We start from the raw sequence: 20,543 nt of genomic DNA, 5'->3' as shown, positions 1-20,543 counted from the left end.
TGAAATCCAGAGGAATAAAATCAAACTTGACGAACTTGTAATAAGAAGCCACCACATCTGGTACAAATGTTTTTATTCAGACTGGAAGGTACAATCTCTCAGGGTTCCATAGTCTAGAGGAAGCAAAAACTGCACCATGCTGAAACAGCATCTATGTGATTTTACTGAGTGGAGATGCTTGGCCTGAAATACTCTAAATGAATTTGGGTAGTCTTCTGCTTTGACTATACATATATATCTCTCTCTTAAAAAAAAAAAAAAAGAACAAACAACTTTTGCACAGTCTGTATGGAATCTGCACAAAGAAATACCTTGTCTCTCTTTGCTCCAGTTATCTGCTTTTGTATGTAAGCTGCTTCCGGTTCCAGTGTATCCACAGAGGTGCAATAACCAGCCCAGCCGTATAGCCAAAGGTAGCTCCGAGGGAACACGAAATGGGCCATACCTGAGGGGAGAACACAAGGTAAAAGCAGATCGTGAGGAAAACGTTTGTGGGGTTTTTTTGTACTTCGTGAGCACAAATTCTCAGTGTAATCTAGGTTCTGAAAGACAGTACAGTCGCACTTACTTTACCTACTTACTCTACTTTAAAGCTTGACGTGCTTTCCTAAAAATGCCAAAAGTGTAACAATCACCACGAACACTAAATGCTGTTGTACAGTTTTTAATGGATAAGCATTAAAATGTAACCAGGCTTCTGGCTATTGCAGACTTTAGTTCGATACTCCCAGAACTCTGTGAAAAGACGTACAAGGAGTTCTGTCCCCTGAAGTGTTCAGCTAACCCAAGTTCCTGCTCTGCTGCACACCTTTGGAAACCTACAGGTGTCTCGGCGATTTTTCCTTCCCGTCTCTCATGGCGTTCCAAAACGTCGAGAGGTGTGTGTAAATGAACTAATATCCAAATAAGGCCAGAGACTGAGATGGATAGAGGGGTTTTCTTTGGTTTTTTTGTTGTTTGTTTGGTTGTGGTTTTTTTGCTCTTGGAAAGTAGGCAAAGGGCTGAATTTCCCTCGGGCTAGCAGCAAGGAGGGAACATACATTTGGAAACTGACGGAACATTTTGCACCCAATTCAGCAAGCACGTAGTAAGCCAGTTATGTTAGAGAGCGCTTTACTTACAAGCTCTGTTTCCTACTAGAAGAACAGGGAACGGACTCACAAACCATCTAGTACTGAGGCAAAGAAGCAATGGGATTCTCCCTCTGCCCTTCTTTTTTTTTTTTTAAATTGGTATTGTTTCGCACGGAGGAGTGGCCAAAACAAAACGTAACCGGTCTGTCCTCAGATGGAGCTTAATATTACAAGTCAACTACATGCTGCTTTTGATGAAAGTCTCAACTAAGTTGCTGATGAAAAACATTCATTGCAGAATAAACTGAATTCCCATCCCTCTTCAAAATTCTCCTTTGCATATTTTTTTTTGGCAAGGACAGTTTTGCACTTCCTGCTGTACAATGCATATTCCTGAAGCCAGTGCAGACTGCGCTCTGATTTTTTTTTAGTTTTTAAGTTAAGGGGGCTATTTCCACCTTCTATAGTACTTGAGAGTGAGAAGTGCACTAGACATTAAAGAAAATACCCACATCTCAGTGTCCAGCCTTCTTTCCTACTTCATTTTGACTTGTAATTCATGAATATCAAATGAACTTACTCTTAATGGTACCGGTTCCTCCTTTCATTCGTTTTCCTAACTCTGATTCTTCTCTTTACTTCATTATCACTTGGAAAAATGTATTTATTCACATCCTTTGATCACAGGAATTTTAACTAGGAATAAGAGTAACGTATTTTGTCCTCTGCTGTTTCATCTTCACAGTCTCCTCAGCTGTTTCATCTTCACATTCCTTCGCATTCGCAGTTTTATATATTATTTGGAGGTCTTAAGGAGTGTAGCAAAGATGACTATAAACAAGGTGCCTTAGGTACTCTTTATTGACCTTGTTTCATTCTTCCATTTCCGGACACTGTCTCTGCTACTTGTTTTTGTCGCGGAATATTTTTGCTGTTACCTCTCAAACCAAAGACTTGCTTGTTGTCATTCAGTTAACAGTGGTATTGTAGCTCTATAAACAGCCTTGAGATCCTTCGGCATGGTAAGACATTATGTGTATTTAAAGCTCACATGAGTTTGTGGCCTTGGCTAAACTTATGCTTCAGGTGGATCTTTTCAACTTTTAAATGAAATGTAATTAAGTTATTTCTAGCGTTTTGCATATTACGTGTCTGAAAGACAAAACAATAAAAACGTCCCTGCAACCCCAGCTGCTTGCTCGGTAACGTTCAGTTGGAACAAGAGTTGTACTTTCTTACCCCCTCATGAAGTCAAATACTGCTCTAATATCCAGAAACCTGTGGACAGAGGCTGCATAACTCAGCGCTCTTTTTACATCAGATTCTCCGAGTGATCCGTGATCCTTCATTACATTTTACCTACATTAGGTGAATCTGTAGTTGCCTATTTGCTTTCCAGAAGTATAGGTCGATGCTGGACTCTGAATTTTTCATGTTCCCTTAACTGGAGAGTCAATATCCCCGATGACCCGTTGACCCTGTTGTTTTGGTGGTGGGTGTACAGCGGGCAGTTGTTGGTACCACGAAAGGATCTCTGATGATTGTTGTAGCTTCTTTTACCGGACTGAACTGCAACTTGGAACGTGGTTTTTTAATAGTTGTGCAACTTCTGATAGTAATTAAGCCTCTGTCTTCCAAAACAGTCAATTTGTGCTTCGCTTTTTAAAAATCAGTGTTACCTTACAGAAGTTTCAGGCTGCCTCACTTAACGCACGAGTCTGACCTCTGAAATCCAACCCTCACCCATGGCAGCTGGCAAAGATGGGGAGGGAAAGGGGAGAAACGATAAAACACTCCATCTCACTGCCCAGGAACGAGACAGAAAAGAAAACACCACCTCATCCCTTCTAGTGGCATAGAGCAGGAAGGTATTAGGCCGGGTACTCATTCTGATTATGCTGCTGAGATGGCCCAGAGTAGTTCTGAAGGCAGTTTGACGGGCCTTTTGAAAGCCCCCTAAGCACAGGAGTTAAAAGCCTGGACTTAAGAGCGTTGCTGTCCTTGTGCTATTTTCTCTAACGCTCAAGGCAGGGCAAAAAAAAAAAAACCCTAACAAACAAGTGGTGATACTAGTTCTGCACTTTTTATTCTTGACTGTTGGCCTTTAGGCTACACATAGCCAGATCCACCCATGGGTACATCTAAAGCAGCGATGTCAAAGACAGATTAAGGTGTGGCTCGTAAGCACATCAGCTGCACTAAAGTAACAGCTCTTGCATTTGCTTTTTGTCCATGTATGACAGTGTGCTGCTTTATTTTGCATTAGCTGCTGGCCTCATTTTTCTGAGACCAAATCACTTTCCACTGGACCTTTTTAAAGGAATTGGACTTGCTTCAGTCTGCTTTTGCCCTGTCTTTCCTATTATCTCTTAAACTTGGTTTAGCTTCCCTGACTTGCGATGAGCTGCCTCTAAGTGATAAAAATCTAAGCAGCTAATATCAGTCTTCCTGTTCTAAAAGATTCCATTCGACTTGTAATACACCCCTCATCCCCTGAGAACTATTCAGCTCAGTTTCTCCTACTTCATGGTCCCTTTTGCCCTGAGGAAGCTGACATATCCTACCCCAGTACTGATGTCATGTCTAGGCTGGGTCAGCAGCAGGGGAATAAGATGTTGGGCAACGTCACCTAATCGCGCTTTTTTTGAGGGGGAAGGTTGATCTGGAGAGAAGAGTGTGGGATGCTCAGGAGACAGGACAGAATGTTCTTCAGGAAACTCTCATGAAATGCCTTGTCTGTCCCAGCAGCTGGGAAGCATCAGCTGCCATCCTCACAGCTTAATACAAGAAAAGTCAGTTTACATATCAAATGCATGCGGAAAAGGGCAATTTTAACAACCTATATGTGATTACTAGGAATCTGAACAGCAGCTTGGCAAACAGAAATCTCCACCTACTGCTTAACAAGCACAAAAATTGCATTTTAAGGAACAGAGCATAAGCCAGGGGTTAATGCAAAGCAATCCTGACGTACTATTTGTTTAAATTTTCTTTTTGCCTTTTCATCTGGCAGCAGTCCTAGGGTTTAACAGAGATTTCTCTAGGCTAGACAAATAGACAGTGCGGAACTGTGAGGTTTCTAGTGTATATCAGAACTCATTTTAAGAGTAAGGACTCAAACCAGGAATTGCCAGCCTTTGGGGACACAAATGAGCTAGTTTCCTCAGCGCTCTTTAGAACAACTACGAACTGCTGTGGGAATGCTTAGCATATTGCACGGAGAGCAGAGCGTGTTGCAGGATCCCAGCAAGGTACCCAGCTCTGCCGTACTCTGCATGTAGGTAGCTAAAGCACAGCTCAGACTGCAGGACAGTTTTGTCACCTATTACGAGTCTGTAACTTGCATCCCACGCAGTGGGAATTACACAGACATTGATAAGGGCATAAAGGCTGGATTCTTACAGGCCAGAGCAGCAACACCCCAATAAAGATTTTGAAGATACTATTGAGCAGCTGACTGCTGGAACTGCAATTATACAAATACAGTGGGGCAATCTACTGTACTTTTGGTTTTTAGTAAACTATCCCATTCCTTAGATGAGTGCTTTTCTCATTTTCCTAACGATTTTTTTGTATGCTTACTACTTCAAAAGATAAGTTTCTGACTGTCAATTAGAAAGCTATGTAATAATTTTTGTTTCATTTTAAAACTGAATAAATGAGCACAATTACTTTCCCTCCCTGTTTCTAACATGCCTTAAAATTCCTGATTGTTTAGTCTGTACTGTCTTAAAAATTTTAGTACATGCCTTTAATCTATTTTGGTTGCATGCACGTGTTAACTAAAAGTGTCTTATCACATTGTACAGAATGTGTGTGTTGACAAGCACATGCTGAGGAGAAGAAAGTGCGAGGGGTTTTTTTTCATGCTGGCATTTGTAACTAGAGGTTGGTGTTGTGGATTTGTGTTCTAAAGTTATAGCAAGCGTAACTGCCTTTGATCTCTCCATTAAGGTTTACATTAAGAAAACATATCATTAAATGAACAATGATAACCACACTGAACTGGAACAAGCTTCTACCTCTGTTCAAAAAAAAAAACAACCACCACCCTCAAACATTGGATATTATCGCTTCTACTCACATAAAGCAACCTCTTTTACAACAAAACCTTCACAATAGGTAGTAGATCCAAAAGCAAATAGAAGAAGGAAACTCTCTGAGCTGTGTTAAGAATAACATAGTGTGAAACTTTATATTCAGCCTACTCGAGCAACCACCAAGAACTGTACTGAAGATTCTCCAGATTATTTTTCAGGTTACAAATGTCTGAGAGGTATCCAGGCTAATATTTACAGTCACACTGGCTAAATTACATGGCAGTCAATCAACTCATTTGAGTTATATCAGCACTTCCTATTAGGTTTGCAGTATCCAGTATAAAGTGGGAATACATCCATTTCACCGTTACCTGATGATATGAAAACACTGTAGGCAGAATATTGTTTCAAAGTCACTTTCTATCATTAGTAACAGGTACTACAGATCAAAATTGTGCTACAGAAAACACAGCTGGAAGGGTGGGCATGCACACAGTAAACCCAGGAACATGTTTTAGAAATATCTTATCAAAACAACTTCAAGATTTTCAAAATTCAGGTGTTGTCAATGCCAAATGGGGTGTCTGGAATACTTGTTCCGCCGCACATAAAGCGTGCTGATAAGGTTTTGGTCTTTTAAATCTTGTTCTGCAACTAAATTATCTCAGGCTGAGCAGAGAAAGGATGTATCCAAGTGTGTCTAGTAACACCTAAATGATCCCATTCCGTTTCAGTGGTGTGCTTTAAAGTGCAACTTCTCAGATGAGGCATGAAGCCAGGATCCTAATCACATGGGGTTATTAAAAGTACACCACCGAGTGGAAACAGGCAGTCTGAAACAACTGAGAAACTGTAACAAAGGAAGTTACTTTCTGTTTCTTTGCTAGAACTGTCCTAACTAACTGCAACCCTTGTGTACCCACTGTGCACCAGAGGGCTAGAGGCAACTAGGGCTGGATGTACAACTCCAAACCTTTTAAACATCATCTAGAATAGGCTTATTTAAATGACCATAATTCAGTGTTGCAAACTATTTTTAAATTTGTTTAAGAATTAGGTAGTAATCTCAAAACACTGGCAAAATTATTCTACCCATCTGACACTTGTAATATACTGAAACATGAAACTCTTGCAGAGTAAGCTTGAAAAGTTTGGGGTTTTTTGTGGGTTTGGGGTTTTTTTGAGTACAGAAATGTAACTACTGCAGGGACTAACTTGCAATCCTGTAAGGCAACTGTTTTTACCTTTGTCCAAGACAGGCTTAATTCTGCAGACCTACAACCAAGGAGCAACCATAGAGTAGGCCTCCCTGACCAACAGTTTTGCAGTTACAAAACCAATTTTTCTGAAAGCTAGCAGAAGGGCAATAGGCACGGCCAAATTCTGTTAAAAAGTTACTTTAAGAACAACCTCAGAATAATGAAAAACAAGGAATCATCTGAACACCAACTGACTTCCAGCAATATATTTTATACTTCTAACAGAAATGCTTTATATATTTATCATTTCCATTCTGAAACATTATTCAGATAATTAATGTAATTTTATTTCCAAACCAATATTCTGTTCCTATTAAGTAATATTTACTTCGCATAAAATTTGTTGTGTGCGGGGAAAAAAAAAGTGCATTTTACGTTATTATTTTTAAATGTAGCCAGGCCCACTAATCTGCATATCCCCTGTATGCAATACTTTTCAAACATAAACATGGAAAATAAAGCGAAGATTTTCTCAGACATCTGTATTTATCTCTGTTCTGTTGCATGTCACAAGAGGTGCGTGTCAAGAACCACTATGTTTTGCTCAGGATGAAGTAGCATTTTGGTTTTAGCCAGTAGCATGTGTACTGGAAGCCCTGGTGATGAATTTCATACCGAGTTTACTACACAGAAGTCTCAAGTACTTTGAAGTAAAAACAAATTCTAGTGAAAGATACACAAAACATTGACATCTGATTTCCTGATCAGGTAAGATGTAAGTAATGGTTCTACAAACTTCTCAGCTTCTACTAATATATCTCAACCATGATGTAAAGGGATAACGACCGTACAATTTTTCAGTTCTATTAAGGTTGCAGGAAAAGATGCTGGTCCCAATACAGACGGCCAAGGACTGTGAAACAGGTTAGCAAAAAATGAAGCTAAAGTTGCCCTCAATTGCTTTTTCTTCTAAGGCCACAAAGCAGCATCAAAGTGACCTCAGAAGAACTGCCATAGGTATCAGTGTGGCAATTCAGACAACAGGTGCCTTACAGAAAAGTGCAGGCAGCTCTATTTCAGTACTCCACTGAAATTCCAGCACCCTCAGTACTCTTTCTTTCAACTTCTTGGTTGCTTCAGGTGAGTGACTACAGGCCACTTCCATTTGGAGCCATTTCTAGGAACAAAACTGACTTCACAGAAGTGGCTTTGCATACTCCACTCTCTGAGCTGGTCTACAGTCACTTGAGAAAGACTGCAGACACTCTGAAACCGTCTGCAGTTCAAAGTGTAGACACTAGATTTGATGAAGTGGTGAATCCTGATCAAGTGGAAAAACGTACCGGTTCAAGACACAGCGCCTGACTTTTTATGGGAACCTCGGGTTATACGAGACTGTTCTACCAGAGCTAAATGAATAGCAAGAGCGTTTCTCATTCCAAACTCACAGTGCATTTCTGCACCTGCTGGATACCAGATGGTTTTGCCAGCTTTTGACATTTCAGGGCTACAGAGCACAAGGGCAGCAGCAGCACCCCTTTGGTTTATTTCTCAACTATTGTTGACCCATCCAATTCTTGCAGTACCAATTTTGCCTCGTCCGCAACACTCCTTAAATAAAGAATTGTCTGAAGGTAAAGGTGCAAATGCGGCTGTGCTTCCATACAAACACTAACCATAACCAATAGACACATCAGAACCAGAGTTTGCAACAAGCAGGCCTAAAGGCCTTAACACTGCTCTCCAAAATGATAATACCACTTCAGTCTTGCCCATATAATCAGATTTAAACAACATTTTCTGCTCTAGAGCAGAACCACTTCCACTACAGATTTTTAAAAAAAAAAAGTTTGTTAACAACAAAATGTCTAAAATAGGAAAACAATCACTAATGAAACCCGTTCTTATCTCAAAAGCTGGTCTTGAGTCTAAAGACTAAGCTATTCTGTTTGAGTCCCATTTTGGATCTGAAAAGGGTAAATCCAAAATTGTAATCCTCAAGCTCTCTCCTTTTAGGCCAATACAAGAAACAGCTGATGTCAAAAGCGTGACAGCTTAATACTTTATTCATGCAGATGCCTAGAAGCAATTTGGTTTTGACTGGGGCTCTGATTACTTTTAAGCCTGCATTAAGGTCTACATGATTTTTTTCAGACCTTGCTTGGGACTTAATCTGTAGGTGTTCCTGTCAGCATACCAGCTGGATGAGGTTCTATACAAAACACTGACAGTCCATGCTTTTTTTCGGGGGGGAGGGATTTTTGAAATGATTTAAAAATTTTTTTTAAATAAAGAACCTCTTCCTGCAAGTGCATCGTGTACAGGTATTTTTGTGTTCAATAAGTCAGTGGTTAAATCAGTCACTCAGGAGACAGGCAATCTGCACTGAAGATTTTCCTCTCAAACTAAGGGACCTGCAGCAGCAGCAGAATGCTTTACAAGGGCCCTTCTTCTTTCCCCTGCCTTAGGCTGAAGACAACGCAGAAAGCACCTCTGCTCTTTCATTGCTACAGTGCAAGAATCTACTCTGAGTTTCTGTAATCATCTGACACCAGGTAGCAAAAGGAACAGTCTTCCAAAAATGGGTTTCGCTCCTAGCACCCAGTGAACTGCTGAAGAACAACATAAACGTCTCTTGGCTCTGAAGGTTTCCGAGACAGCAATGCAGAGCTACTAATGGGCAACCCAGCATCTGCTTTGTTGAATCCATACTACTCAGTGGGGATGGAAAGACAAAAGACTCACGTCAACTGCTGCATGAAGTTCAGTATTTCCAGACCACCTGATTCAAGGATCTCCGCTTGGCTGAACTGGGAAGCAGTATTTCCTGGGCAACTACTGAAAGTATCCCTGGCCAGGACACCTTTTTTTTCCCCCCCCCCTCTCCTTCTTCTGTGCCTTCATGACCAATATTTAAGAGATCACCTTCACAAAAATATTAAATTATCAATAGGTGATTGAAAACTTCTGCCAGTTGTGAACAGGGTCTCTAACAAGCTACTTTAAAGAGGTTCATTTCCGCCTTGAAGATCCGTTACCCTTTTGGCGCTTCACTGTGTTGCTTTGCTGAGATAATCTGACTTTATAAACTACATCACACTTTAGCAAGAGCTTCCTTCACTTCCCCTTAGACAGCAGATCTTAAAAAATTAGCACTTAAAACGGCAGTTTTCAAGGACGGTTGAAATGGCAGCCTGCAGGGCTGATACGCAAACTTCTCTGGCTGCTCTTGAATTGCTCACATGATGATTGAAGTAACGGTCAAGCAGTTCAGACCCAAAATGGAAAGCAAGATTCCTCACCCGCCCCACTATTTTAAACCCTACAAGGTAAAAAAAAAAAAAAAGGTGGAGAAGCGGGGACGGGAAAAAGGGAGGGGAAGTTAAGGGAAAGAACCCAGCAGCAAAGGCTCTGGATCTAGGCACAGAAAAATTGCTTTGATGCAGGAATTGATAGTCAGAAACTCTCCCCTGCCAACTGGTATCAGCAGTATGTCGGAAATGAGGGTGGAGATGGTGAAGGAAAAGGGAAATGCAGAGTTTCTGCTGCTGCCTGAATTCTCTGGGGAGCATTCATGCCCAGAAACAGCCAGAGACAAGTTATGGTATCCGAGGTTTCTGCAGGTGCTTTGCTGTTCTGAGGAGCGAGATAATACCTTTTTTAGACGTCTTAAGTATAGATTATAGAGCTTAACTTTTGTCAGTCACCTTTGGCTTTTATTGACTTGGAAGAGTTTTCAAACAGAAAAAGCTGCCAAACCATTACCAAACTTGTCTCCTACTACGGGAAGATAGGGGAATGGACAAATAAAGTAAAAAATTAACTGTACTTAAAGTATCTGTCTTAACCTATTACCGTCTTTGTTTTGTTAATCAGAGCCTACTGACTTCATTATTAAGTTTTCCTTATACCATTGCTGCATAAAAGGTGAATTATTTTTTATACCTGGCGTATTAGCAAAATTTGAGATTTTGGGAATAAAATAAAACCTGCCAGATGTGACGTGCCACTTTAAAATCTAGCTGAGCAACAAAAAAGTGCTTGCCTCTCCTTGGAACCGGAAAGTGAATAAGACTTTGCAAGAAGATAGGAGATTGCATTCCAAGGAATCCCTTGATTTTTGGGTTACATTCACGTCCATCAAAAATGAAGTAGTGCCAACACATAACTATGTCAGATTGATGGCAGAACACCTTGCAAGAGTAAAACCTGTGTTTTTAGGGTAGAAAACCTGATTTTTTTTTTTTTTTTACTTAAAGTAAAAAGTAACCTACCCCTCTACTATTTTTTAAACAGAAATTTTAGTATCTCATTACACTGTTGTGAAGAAAGGCTGGTCCATAAAAGTAGGCTGTTAGCTACTTATGGAAGACAAATTTCCATTGCAGCTGTAAGCCACAGCGTCTGTGCAATATCAGAGAGAAAAGTGAGTTGTCTGTTATACTGATTTCCAAAAGAAACCTTTGAAACCATCAGCTTAAGAACAGGCCCGGTACATACAACTCAGCTGAGAGTGCATGAGCTTGGTAACCTGGGGAAAGAAAATACCCACTGAGGAAATTCAGGAAAAAGGGTTTCTACTGTCATCATTTTATGGCAATTGCAGACTTCAGTTAATGGAATCACTTCATGCCAACAAAAATATTAAGAGAACAGCACAGACATTTGCATTTATAAAGACAGAATCTGCAATGCCAGCTTCACATTTTTAATTGCACAACTACAAAGCTAACGATTGCCTGCCTTTGAAATCAGAAGGTAAGTTTTTAGTGCTTTGGCCACACCATTTCCACAAATCAATCCAAATCCATTTAAAAATGCATTCTGTTAAGTGCTTTTATGGACGGTAGAGGGGAACTAAAACACTAGGAAAGCATCTTTCTTTCCCTACTCATAAACAATAAAAGCTGCCAGACTGAAGGCAGACAAACTTGGAGCCATCTTCATCATTTCACATTTCTCCTCCTGCTTTGTCTAGCTTCTTCTTACCAAAATACTTACAGCTCTATTTCATGACAGAACTTGCATGCAACAGACACTCATAAATCTGTAACAAAGAACCTATGAAAAATGGAGGTAAAAATTCTGCATTTTACATCCTTACACTGTAAGCACAGATGCTTCCGATGACTTTTTAAATGTTTGGCGGTGCCCCGTAGGAACAGCTGATGGGTAAGTCCAATATAACTGTACAGTTTCAGAGCAATTTTGTGTAGCATGCATATCCAGAAAATGAATATGTTTATATTTATGATGAAGGTGTACACACTTACCTGCCAAGGCCGATCCCAATCAAGAGGAATAGGAAATGCTCCAAACCAAGCTCCAAGTATACTGCACATGGTAGTGATCTGTAGACTGCTTTCCCAGACGGACATAGCTCTGTAAAAGACCAGTGTGTTACAAGACTCTTCACCAGCAGAAGTTACCATGTCAGAATGTTAGATCTGATCTCTCCCAAGATTTTTGAGACTACAAACAGATATAAAAATCCATATATTTGATACAGAGCATACAGGTTTCTCCTAAAAGATATAAACTACATGTAAAATGCAAGTTGCATACTTTAGCTATAATCACACTCTATACGACACATTCAGGAGATTTCCCCCCCCCCCCCTTGAGATGTTTGCTGCAAAAGCTAATTTATTTTACCTGGAAATACTCCTATTGAGCTAGAAACACTGCTTAACTGAGCAAATGAAGACACCACAACGATACTGTGTGCGTTGCAGGGAGAGGCAGACAGGAAAGGGTAGCATGGGCTTGTACAGAAAAGCACAAGCACAGTCAAAGTATTCTGTGGTGCAGACATGTTCTCATTTGATGACTATGACGATTTTAAATTTAAAATAGAAGTCCACTATGTGAGTATTTCAAAGCAAATTTCCATCAGCTGAGAAGAAACATTGCAAATAAATGGAACCTGCACGTTGCAGCCCTTCAGCGACACTGCACCCCAGTTCAAGCACACTGTTACTGCACGCTAAAGGACCCTTGCGTTGCCAAGCATGGCACATATCGTATCCTAGGAGACGTTACTGACTTCAGTTCTCAGCTTATAGCCTTCTACCACTACTCACTTAAAAAGTTTTGGAAAAGTTGGGTTTCTGTTTAATAGAGAAGCACTTACTGTCCATCATCAGTCTACCGAGTGACTGCTTTGCTTTTCTCAAGACAGGAACATTTGAGTACTTGGTACCAATTAAGAAACAAGAACAGTGGGAGTTTAGAACACAGTAGGGCACAGTTCTGGGACAGGAGAACCAGGCTGAAATCCCTGCTCTGAATCAGTAAGGTAAGAGATCTGAATCTTAAGTTGGCTACATCTCAGATTATAAACACAAACGTAGCTTTAGCTAACAGAAGAGAGATGTGCATTTTTATGGCTAGAAGACTAGACGGATAGTAAACTCTGAACTTGACATGTGCTGTTTAGGTTGCGTGTCAGGAAAGCTTTAACCCTACACCTTTTTTTGAAGGGTCTAAAATTCCTGACTATTTCTGAGTACACCTAACTCACTGCTGCGTTTGCTATTGATCAAACGGCTCACAAGTGTAAAGCAAACATTTTTCATGGTTTGCAAAATCAAGGTCAAACAGATTATAATATTTACAGTGCAGTAAACAGTTGACACTTTGAGCAGAACTGTTTCTTCTACAACAACCCCATCCCTTTAACTTACAACACTCCCATTTCAATCCACAATCCTACAAGCTTGAGGTTTTTTTGTTTGTTTGTTTGTTTTAAAAGGAAAAGCCTTGATCTATCTACAAAATTGTTTAGGAGTCTGCACATAGAAAATGCTTGTAAATTATTTTCAGAAGCTGAGTAACGGAGCGGAGAGCTGTCAGGCAGCACAGGGAAAAGAACATTCACTACAGCCTTAAAGCAGTGAAACAGCCAGCACAGTATACCGGCTGACTGAGTTACATTTATACCCCACAAGACATCGTATCTGGTAAAGCTACACACATACTGCTGCACCATATGGAGACACCAGACTGAGTCCAACAGCAAAACAACAGAATTAGCAAGGCACAGTGCCCAGCTGAAGAGCAGCACTTGGGAGTTTGGCAACCCCTTGAGCTGCTAATTCAACCACTCTGCAGCATCGACACTGGCTACTCAAATACACCCTGACCTGTAAACCATCATCCTCAAGGAACAATGCTTTGATTAGTCTCTTCGTGGAATGCCACCCCTCAGGATTGTTACAGGTATTCATTAATCCATCGCACAAACCTCTCATTTGCATGAGGCTAACAACTGCAGCAGCATTTATAAACTTGAGTTTTATATGTTTCTTTACTTAACTATGTATAAAGTACAACTAAGATCATTCTGCAGGCAGAACTAACAATATTTTTGGTAATAAATGATCACTAGTGGCACAAAGGTCTGTTAAAGCCTAAATTAACTATTTAACCCCTTTAAATAATACAATACATTAAGTGCTGTTTTAAATAATGTTTGAATTAAGAGGTTAGCTAACATAAAAGAATTTACTAAGACAGTTCCTGGATAGACAAGAACTGGAATTTTGGGCTGCAGCAGGACTGACATACTAAGCAGCACTTAGTACTTGATGATGCCTACCTTTACAAAGGACATTTCCAAATCTGTAAAAAGAGCATGCACCTCACAAACAAGTGATAAAACAGGTGAAATGAAAACTGGAAGGAGCCCTAAAGTTATGGTTTTATACTACTTTTTGGCAAGCTCCAAATAAAATCTGTTTCCTGCCAAGGTGACATCTTGTAACCCCTATTATACCTGAAATTTCAACACAATTACTCAGACTAGTGATTTGAAACAAACAGTCTCCAAAAGGAGCAATAAAAATCAGCAACTGAAAGCTGATTTCTTAAAGGCCTTTATGCAGAGGCTGTTTCAGCCAAGAATCACTGAAATGCCATTTAAATAGTAACCAGCTTCCATGAGTGCCAATATCCCCTTCTGTAGCTTTTATTTCCCTTTATCTCCTCACAGCAACACGAGGTAGCATATGATCAGCGTCATGACATTGGCCACAACACCAGGTGTCAGAATACGGAGTCCAGGGGTAGCTGGCAAAGCTGCTGCCCGTTCCCAAAGGCAGAATGAGTGAAAAAAGCCCTGTTTACTGCCTACTTAGAATTGAAGTTTTTATGATGTAGAATACACAAACTTACTTTTCTGACATATCCTGTGCATCCATAGACTATAAATACACAGGTAAGAACAAACTGTTCACATTTCTTGAAGTAATTAAAAAAATAAATCTATTTGGTCCATCGACTCGACATTTCCAACTCAAAAGCATACTCAGTTTGAAAATGTGGAGCTTGTGCAATTTTCTGTCTGAGCTACAGTTGTGTTTCATGCAATTGTTTCATGTATACAACAAAAAAACCAACCAAACACCACCTTCCCTTCACCCCACCAACAACCCAAACTTTACAACACAGACAGTAAACCCGCAGTGTCGGAGACTACACATTATCATGACCCAGCACACAATCCACCCCCTAGAGGTATGGGCACCTAAAGACTAGTCTTGTAGTAACCTGATCAGAAGTGATTTTACTAGCAGTGACTGCACTTCAAAGTGCTGCAAGTGGAAACAGAGAAAACTAAGCGTCTTTGCAGAAAAAATAAGCACTTTGCAAGATCATCCCCAAAAGATTCAAGCTGGACTGACTGTTGGACCGTAGCTATTATGGTACGATAGATTACAAGTTAACTTGAACGTGACTTTATGAATAGTCCCATGAAAAGATATCACATGCATCACAATTTTCACACTAGACCACCTAAAACATAGCAGAAAGCTATCCAGAGCAACAGCCAGGTAATTAGCATCTGTTACTTCCTTACACTTGATGTATCAAGATAAACCACCTTTGTCTAGGTGTCTTTTTCTGTCTTTCTGCAAAGACAATAGCAGAAGCACATTTTGATCTTATAAATATTGCACAGGCAAGTAAGAGTAACAAAAATAAATGTCAGTGGTTACTTTAGTCTAAATTGTATTCAGATATTTTTAAAACACATTCCTTTTTCATACTAACTTATACGCTTAATCAGACTTTCCAGCTTGCTGTTACCCTGAAATTCAATTTGCTAAACTCTTCTTTCACGGCAAACTGCTGCAGAGATCTTACCTAACCATCTTTTTCCTCTGTTCAACCAGTCCCACCTCATTCCACGTGGTTAAGGTAGAGACACGTCTTTAGTATGTCATGTCTACACTCAGCTCACCCCTAAATGCAAGATGTTCCAACTCATTCAAGAGGTCAAATGAAAACCTACAGGATTCTTTTTAAAAGAGCAGCTTGCTACAATCCATAAAAAAAAAAAAAGTGCTACAATATTCTTCTGTAGTCTATTTCCATTCAAAGGCTGGTCTAAAGAAACATTATTAAACAGACATTTTACTCAGATAATGCCACACGGCTCACTAGTAAAAAGCATGTACAAGTTGTCACAGTACAAATGTCAGAACAAGACAACTCTGTTTCCTATGCAACAGTTGTGCTGAAATAACATTAAGATCTAGGCCAGGAAAGAAAGAAATTGAAAGGCATTCAACATCTAACCTGGCACAAAGACAGGCTGTTGTCAAACATCTGTTCCTTCAATTCAACTATTATTTCCAGTTGCAAAACCTCCAAAGATGACTAAGTGAATCAGCAATGATTTGTTTTGGCTAAAACAACTCCATGCTTTTATTAAAGCCTATTCAACCCTTCCACTGAAAATAAGAGACAAGCATAACCAACTTCTTGAATAAGGATTCAAGGTATTTTTCTGTAAGCTGAGAACTGAGATAAACCAAAAGTCAATAGCTGAAACTACTACAAAAAGTCCACTTCTGTCCTCCTCTGCAGAAGTTTAAACCAAAAGTAACTCCACAGGTCAGTGGTGTTACACAGCTCTTCACTTTCTTTTGAGATGAGACTTCACCCTTTTGAACTATTAAAAGGGAATTTATGCTGACATCTTATTATTAAATCTCAAGTCTATGTGGGTGGCCTGTTTCAGCATCCCAGTCTTTCAACAATCCTGTTATTTAGTGAGAGAAAGAAGGCAGGAGAAATAGAATACTTCTGAAAAATACATTATCCTTGATACATGCTAATGCCATCGCAGTCGCTGAGGTGAAAGTGAGGTTAAAAGGCTCATTTTACTTTAAACATACTCTTGAAAAACATTAACGCTCGACAACTCTGACACTGAAAACAGATTTCTTTGAAATTTGAAAAAGAGCATGGGTAAAGACCACAAACTTACGACCACAGTAAATCATATATAATTTTCACCACTATATTCAAGTTAAAAACACTGTTAAAATAGCGTTTGTTTTGGCTTGTTGTTCCTACTTCAAAAGCGGTATTTAGGAAGGTACTGTTGGATCATGCGCAAGATTCTCCCTGCACAGCTCAGTCTCAGGTCTGGTCCTTATTGGACAACCATCATACTGGACTGCACCGTGGTTTTTCAGCAGTAAAATGTGCGTTTGAAACTTCGCTTCCTTCAAACACATGTAAAGTGAGATTTAGTGTCTGGACACCAAAAATAAAAAGACAGATTTCTGACACAATGTCTAAAAACTAATTAATAGTTTTCTTTGTCAGAGACGCTTTCATAAGCCTGTAGTTACAAATATGAAAACCACACGTAATTCAGGACATTTTCTTTCTTTACTAAAATTTCCATGATATATTGGTTACATCAATTCTGTCCATTTCTATTCTGGGTAAAAATCAGAAACTTTAGAACAGAACTTACCCATTTTTACTAAATACCCGTATCCATGCTTGTATGTTTGGTCCCAGCATACACAAGCACTGTAAAGTAGTAAAGGTAGACAGGAGAACTGCGAACAAAAATGTCTCAGTCACTGACCTACAAAGAAGCAATATTACAAAGTTAAGTGAGGTAGTTACTAATTTTCTAAGAGCTCCAAGATTTAGGAAAAAAAAACCCAACTCTTTAAGTCAACTTGTGAAAGCCTTACATAGAATAAAGTATTTTTTTCTTATTCTGGAGAATAGTAGAGAAAAACGGAAAGAATTCTGGTATCTCTTATCTAAACACAGACCGAAATGCAGTAACTATTTTAAATGCCTGATTGAAAAAAAGAAGGAAAAAAAAAAAAAAGGGTGTACCTCATATAGAGTATTAGCTCTGGACTGAAGTCTGCTCAGATATTTACTTCAGTATTCTATTTATTTTTCTAGTTTGATGTTGTGGAAGCAGCCACGAAAGCCAACTACACGACGCCATTGTTAGTCAGTAACTTAGTATTGCTCTCAGAAATCAGGCTGCTTCATGCCTTTTTTTTTTTTTAAACATCAATGTCAAGAGGTTGAAAGACATGAAAGACGCCTGTTTTACAATCTCATGGGGAAAAATCACTAAATGAAACTTGGAAAAACATCTGCACATGTATGTTTACCATTAACATTAAAGCAAAAGGAGTTTTTTGTAACTGTCTTGAACAACACTTCTCCAAATATACAGAAATTGTAAGAGCCAGCTTCTAGAAAAACCCAACCAACAAAAAACCAAAAACCCCCCAAAAACTCCAAACAAAAAAATCCCCGAAAAACCAAACCAGTCACCCTTTTTCCTACAGCCAGGAGCTTATCCTTTAACTTCCAATGTACCAGAAAATATAAAGTACCTATACCAATAACTGCAAGAAGAACTGCCCCTTAAAACATTTAAAGAAAGACAGGGTCTTCTGACTTACTCTATGAGAGGTGCTCCATAAAGAACAATAATCGCATGAAACAGTATGCAAGACATGAAAAAGTATATACAGCATTTTAGAAATCTGGATATCTAAAAAAGAGCAATAAAATATCAGAATAACGTTTCAAAAGAAAAGAGAACATAAGTAACATACATAGTCTGTACTTAGCAATAGCATTTCTTTACTTATCAATACCTATTTCTTTCATTTCAGCTACAGCACAGCATGATAATAGCATGACATATTTCAAAACTGTTTTCCCTGTGTTTAATACTTTTAATTATTAATTACAAATGATTACACTCCGTCTAAAATTTTTTCATGTGCCCTGTTTTTCAAGCAAACATACAAAAAATGTAACTGGAAATGACAAGACAAACAGTGGAAATTTTATTGGATATTTTTACATTTCTGTTTTACATCTGAGTGTTACGTCCATTCATTAAAAAGCATCTTCCACAGAAAGTGAAAAAATGTTTAAAAGCATGAAAATATGCAATATAAACAAATAAAAAAAAGACACTCAATCAAATGTAATATTTAAAGTTACATGAAATAAAAACCACTACATTTTGAACTCGGCATCTTAAATTCTAAATCTGTTTTGAGAAACTTCCATGACTCTATAAATCTGCCAAACACATGATTTTCTATGAATTTAAAGAGCAGTTTCTGAGGACTCACTATATCATACAGAAGCATAGCCGCTCGATAAACAGCCCTGGTCAGGTCTGTTCTCATCAGGTCACCAATGGAAATCCATAATTTCACTTATATGCTTTTATTTGCTATTTATTCCTCACACTAGGCTGGAATGAAATCTCACCTAGAACACGAAGCCTGCTTCATTTTTAAATCACAGAAGGTTAAAATACTTGTTTTCCATAATGAATTTGTGTATTTCACATCCCACTCAGGAGCAAAACCAGGCAGAAGCTTTGTATACAAAGATACAGCTCTCAGGGATGTTTGCTGAAGTGTTTAAGAACCCCTCCTCAGAGCAGTCAATCTTGCCTGACTCAGCACGTGGGGAGTGCAGGACTATCCACCCGACCTCAAAACACCCCCACTGTTGAACAAGTAGCGTGCTGCTCCAAATTCGCTCTGTTCAAACCCATTTTACTGCGATTCGTACCTTTAACGCTCCCGTTGCAAACTGTTACTACAAAAACATCTCCCAGATCTAGATTCTTCTGTATGCAAATTTTGTCATTCAAGGAAATGCAGGCCCTTGGATACGTTTCCACATCATTTTTTAAAATTTACTAACTTTGGTTTAAATTGTAATGAGCTAGTCTCTCTTTCACATCTTAAATTCTAAAACCTATTTACTTTCCCTTAAAGTTATTAGAAACTTCCCTTAAAGTTACTAGAAACTTCCAGCTACAGATAAGAAAAGCGTTCCTTCATAACACTGAAGGCCAGGCCTGGACTACAAAATGAGTTCTGCACCCACTCAATTTTGCTGATTTTTGCCACCACGCACATTGTTGGAAGATCAATGGCTGGGACTACGAACACCAATATATTGTCAAGAAAAAGGAAAGGCACAGAACCGCTCACCTGAACAGGTTCCTTACAGGTAGAGGAAGCTTAACGTCACAAAAATATCGGAGGACTGATTTCAAAAGGTGCTACACTCAGCTCATTCATGGAAAACAAGAATTCACCACCAAAAATTGTCTTCTTCGTCATTTGATTATTTCAGCGAAAGCATTTGCTTCCCCTCCGTACTGTCTGGTAGCAACTTAAGAACAAAAATCTTACCTTGTGAGCAAACGAACTTCTCTTAGGAGACAGATTTGGTTTAAAGACTAAGTGCAAAATTACGTTAAGGGTCCCCACCCAAACAGAACAAACACACAGCCACGCGAGGTGCGTTCCCAAAACCGTGAATCCGTCCCAGAAGAAACCGGGAACAACCGCTGTCAGGGCAATGGACACAACACCGAGGAGGTTGGCGGCCCCGAGCCTCCGTATTTCTGCTTCTCTCATCCTGTCCCCGACCCACCGGCCACCTGCAAGACAGCGAGTCGCGCCCCGTTACCGAAACGCAACGCAAGCGCCACAGGGGAAGGCTCTTCCAGAGCCCTGAGCTCGGTTTGGGGCTGAAAGGGGTTATTTTGGGGCTGAAAGGGGTTATTTTGGGGCTGAAGGATGCCATTCCTCTACAAGCCCACTCCAAGCCCCCAGACAGGGCAGCGCCGCGCTATAAGAGATGGGCAAGCGGAGCTGTCGCACTGAGCAGGTACCGGTACCCGGCCCCGGCCCCGGTATCCCCCGCCACCGAGCGCCTTTCCTGACAGCGGGAACCGCCTCAGGCCCTCCCGCGCCCTGGGCCGGGCCCCTCCTGGCGGCTCCCCCCTCAGCCGGGAGGCAGCGGCGAGGTGACACACCCCTCCCCCCCGCCAGGCCTCGCTCGACGACACCCGCCCCGGGCCGTGAGGGGGCCGCTCCGCTCCTTACCGCGGGGCTGCCGCGGGGCCG

General features: G+C 40.1%; 1 protein-coding gene across 1 annotated transcript; it reads right to left on the bottom strand.

The window, feature by feature from the left end:
- Nucleotides 1-41: 41 nt before the first annotated feature.
- On the bottom strand, nucleotides 42-20,532 carry PIGF (phosphatidylinositol glycan anchor biosynthesis class F). The gene is made up of 6 exons (XM_086461853.1): nucleotides 20,523-20,532; nucleotides 19,824-20,074; nucleotides 18,054-18,145; nucleotides 17,087-17,203; nucleotides 11,586-11,694; nucleotides 42-445 (listed from the first exon to the last, which is right to left on the bottom strand). Exons 2-6 carry the CDS (start codon nucleotides 20,049-20,051, stop codon nucleotides 332-334), a joined length of 660 nt encoding a protein of 219 aa, XP_086317979.1. The 5' UTR covers nucleotides 20,052-20,074; nucleotides 20,523-20,532; the 3' UTR covers nucleotides 42-331.
- Nucleotides 20,533-20,543: the final 11 nt, after the last annotated feature.

This window comes from Leptosomus discolor, chromosome 2 (genome assembly GCF_034619465.1).
Source record: "Leptosomus discolor isolate bLepDis1 chromosome 2, bLepDis1.hap2, whole genome shotgun sequence".
Classification (NCBI taxonomy): Eukaryota; Metazoa; Chordata; class Aves; order Leptosomiformes; family Leptosomidae; genus Leptosomus; species Leptosomus discolor.
This window is presented reverse-complemented; position numbering and strand designations above follow the sequence as displayed.

Bases quoted from the DNA above. Each gene is read 5' to 3' on its own strand.
- PIGF (XM_086461853.1), bottom strand. From the start codon at position 20,051: ATGAGAGAAGCAGAAATACGGAGGCTCGGGGCCGCCAACCTCCTCGGT. The intron at 17,204-18,053 runs GTAAGTCAGAAG...GCTTCTTTGTAG, and splicing joins TATGGAGCACCTCTCATAGA to GTCAGTGACTGAGACATTTT. The intron at 11,695-17,086 runs GTAAGTTCTGTT...GGTCTTTTACAG, and splicing joins CGGGTATTTAGTAAAAATGG to AGCTATGTCCGTCTGGGAAA.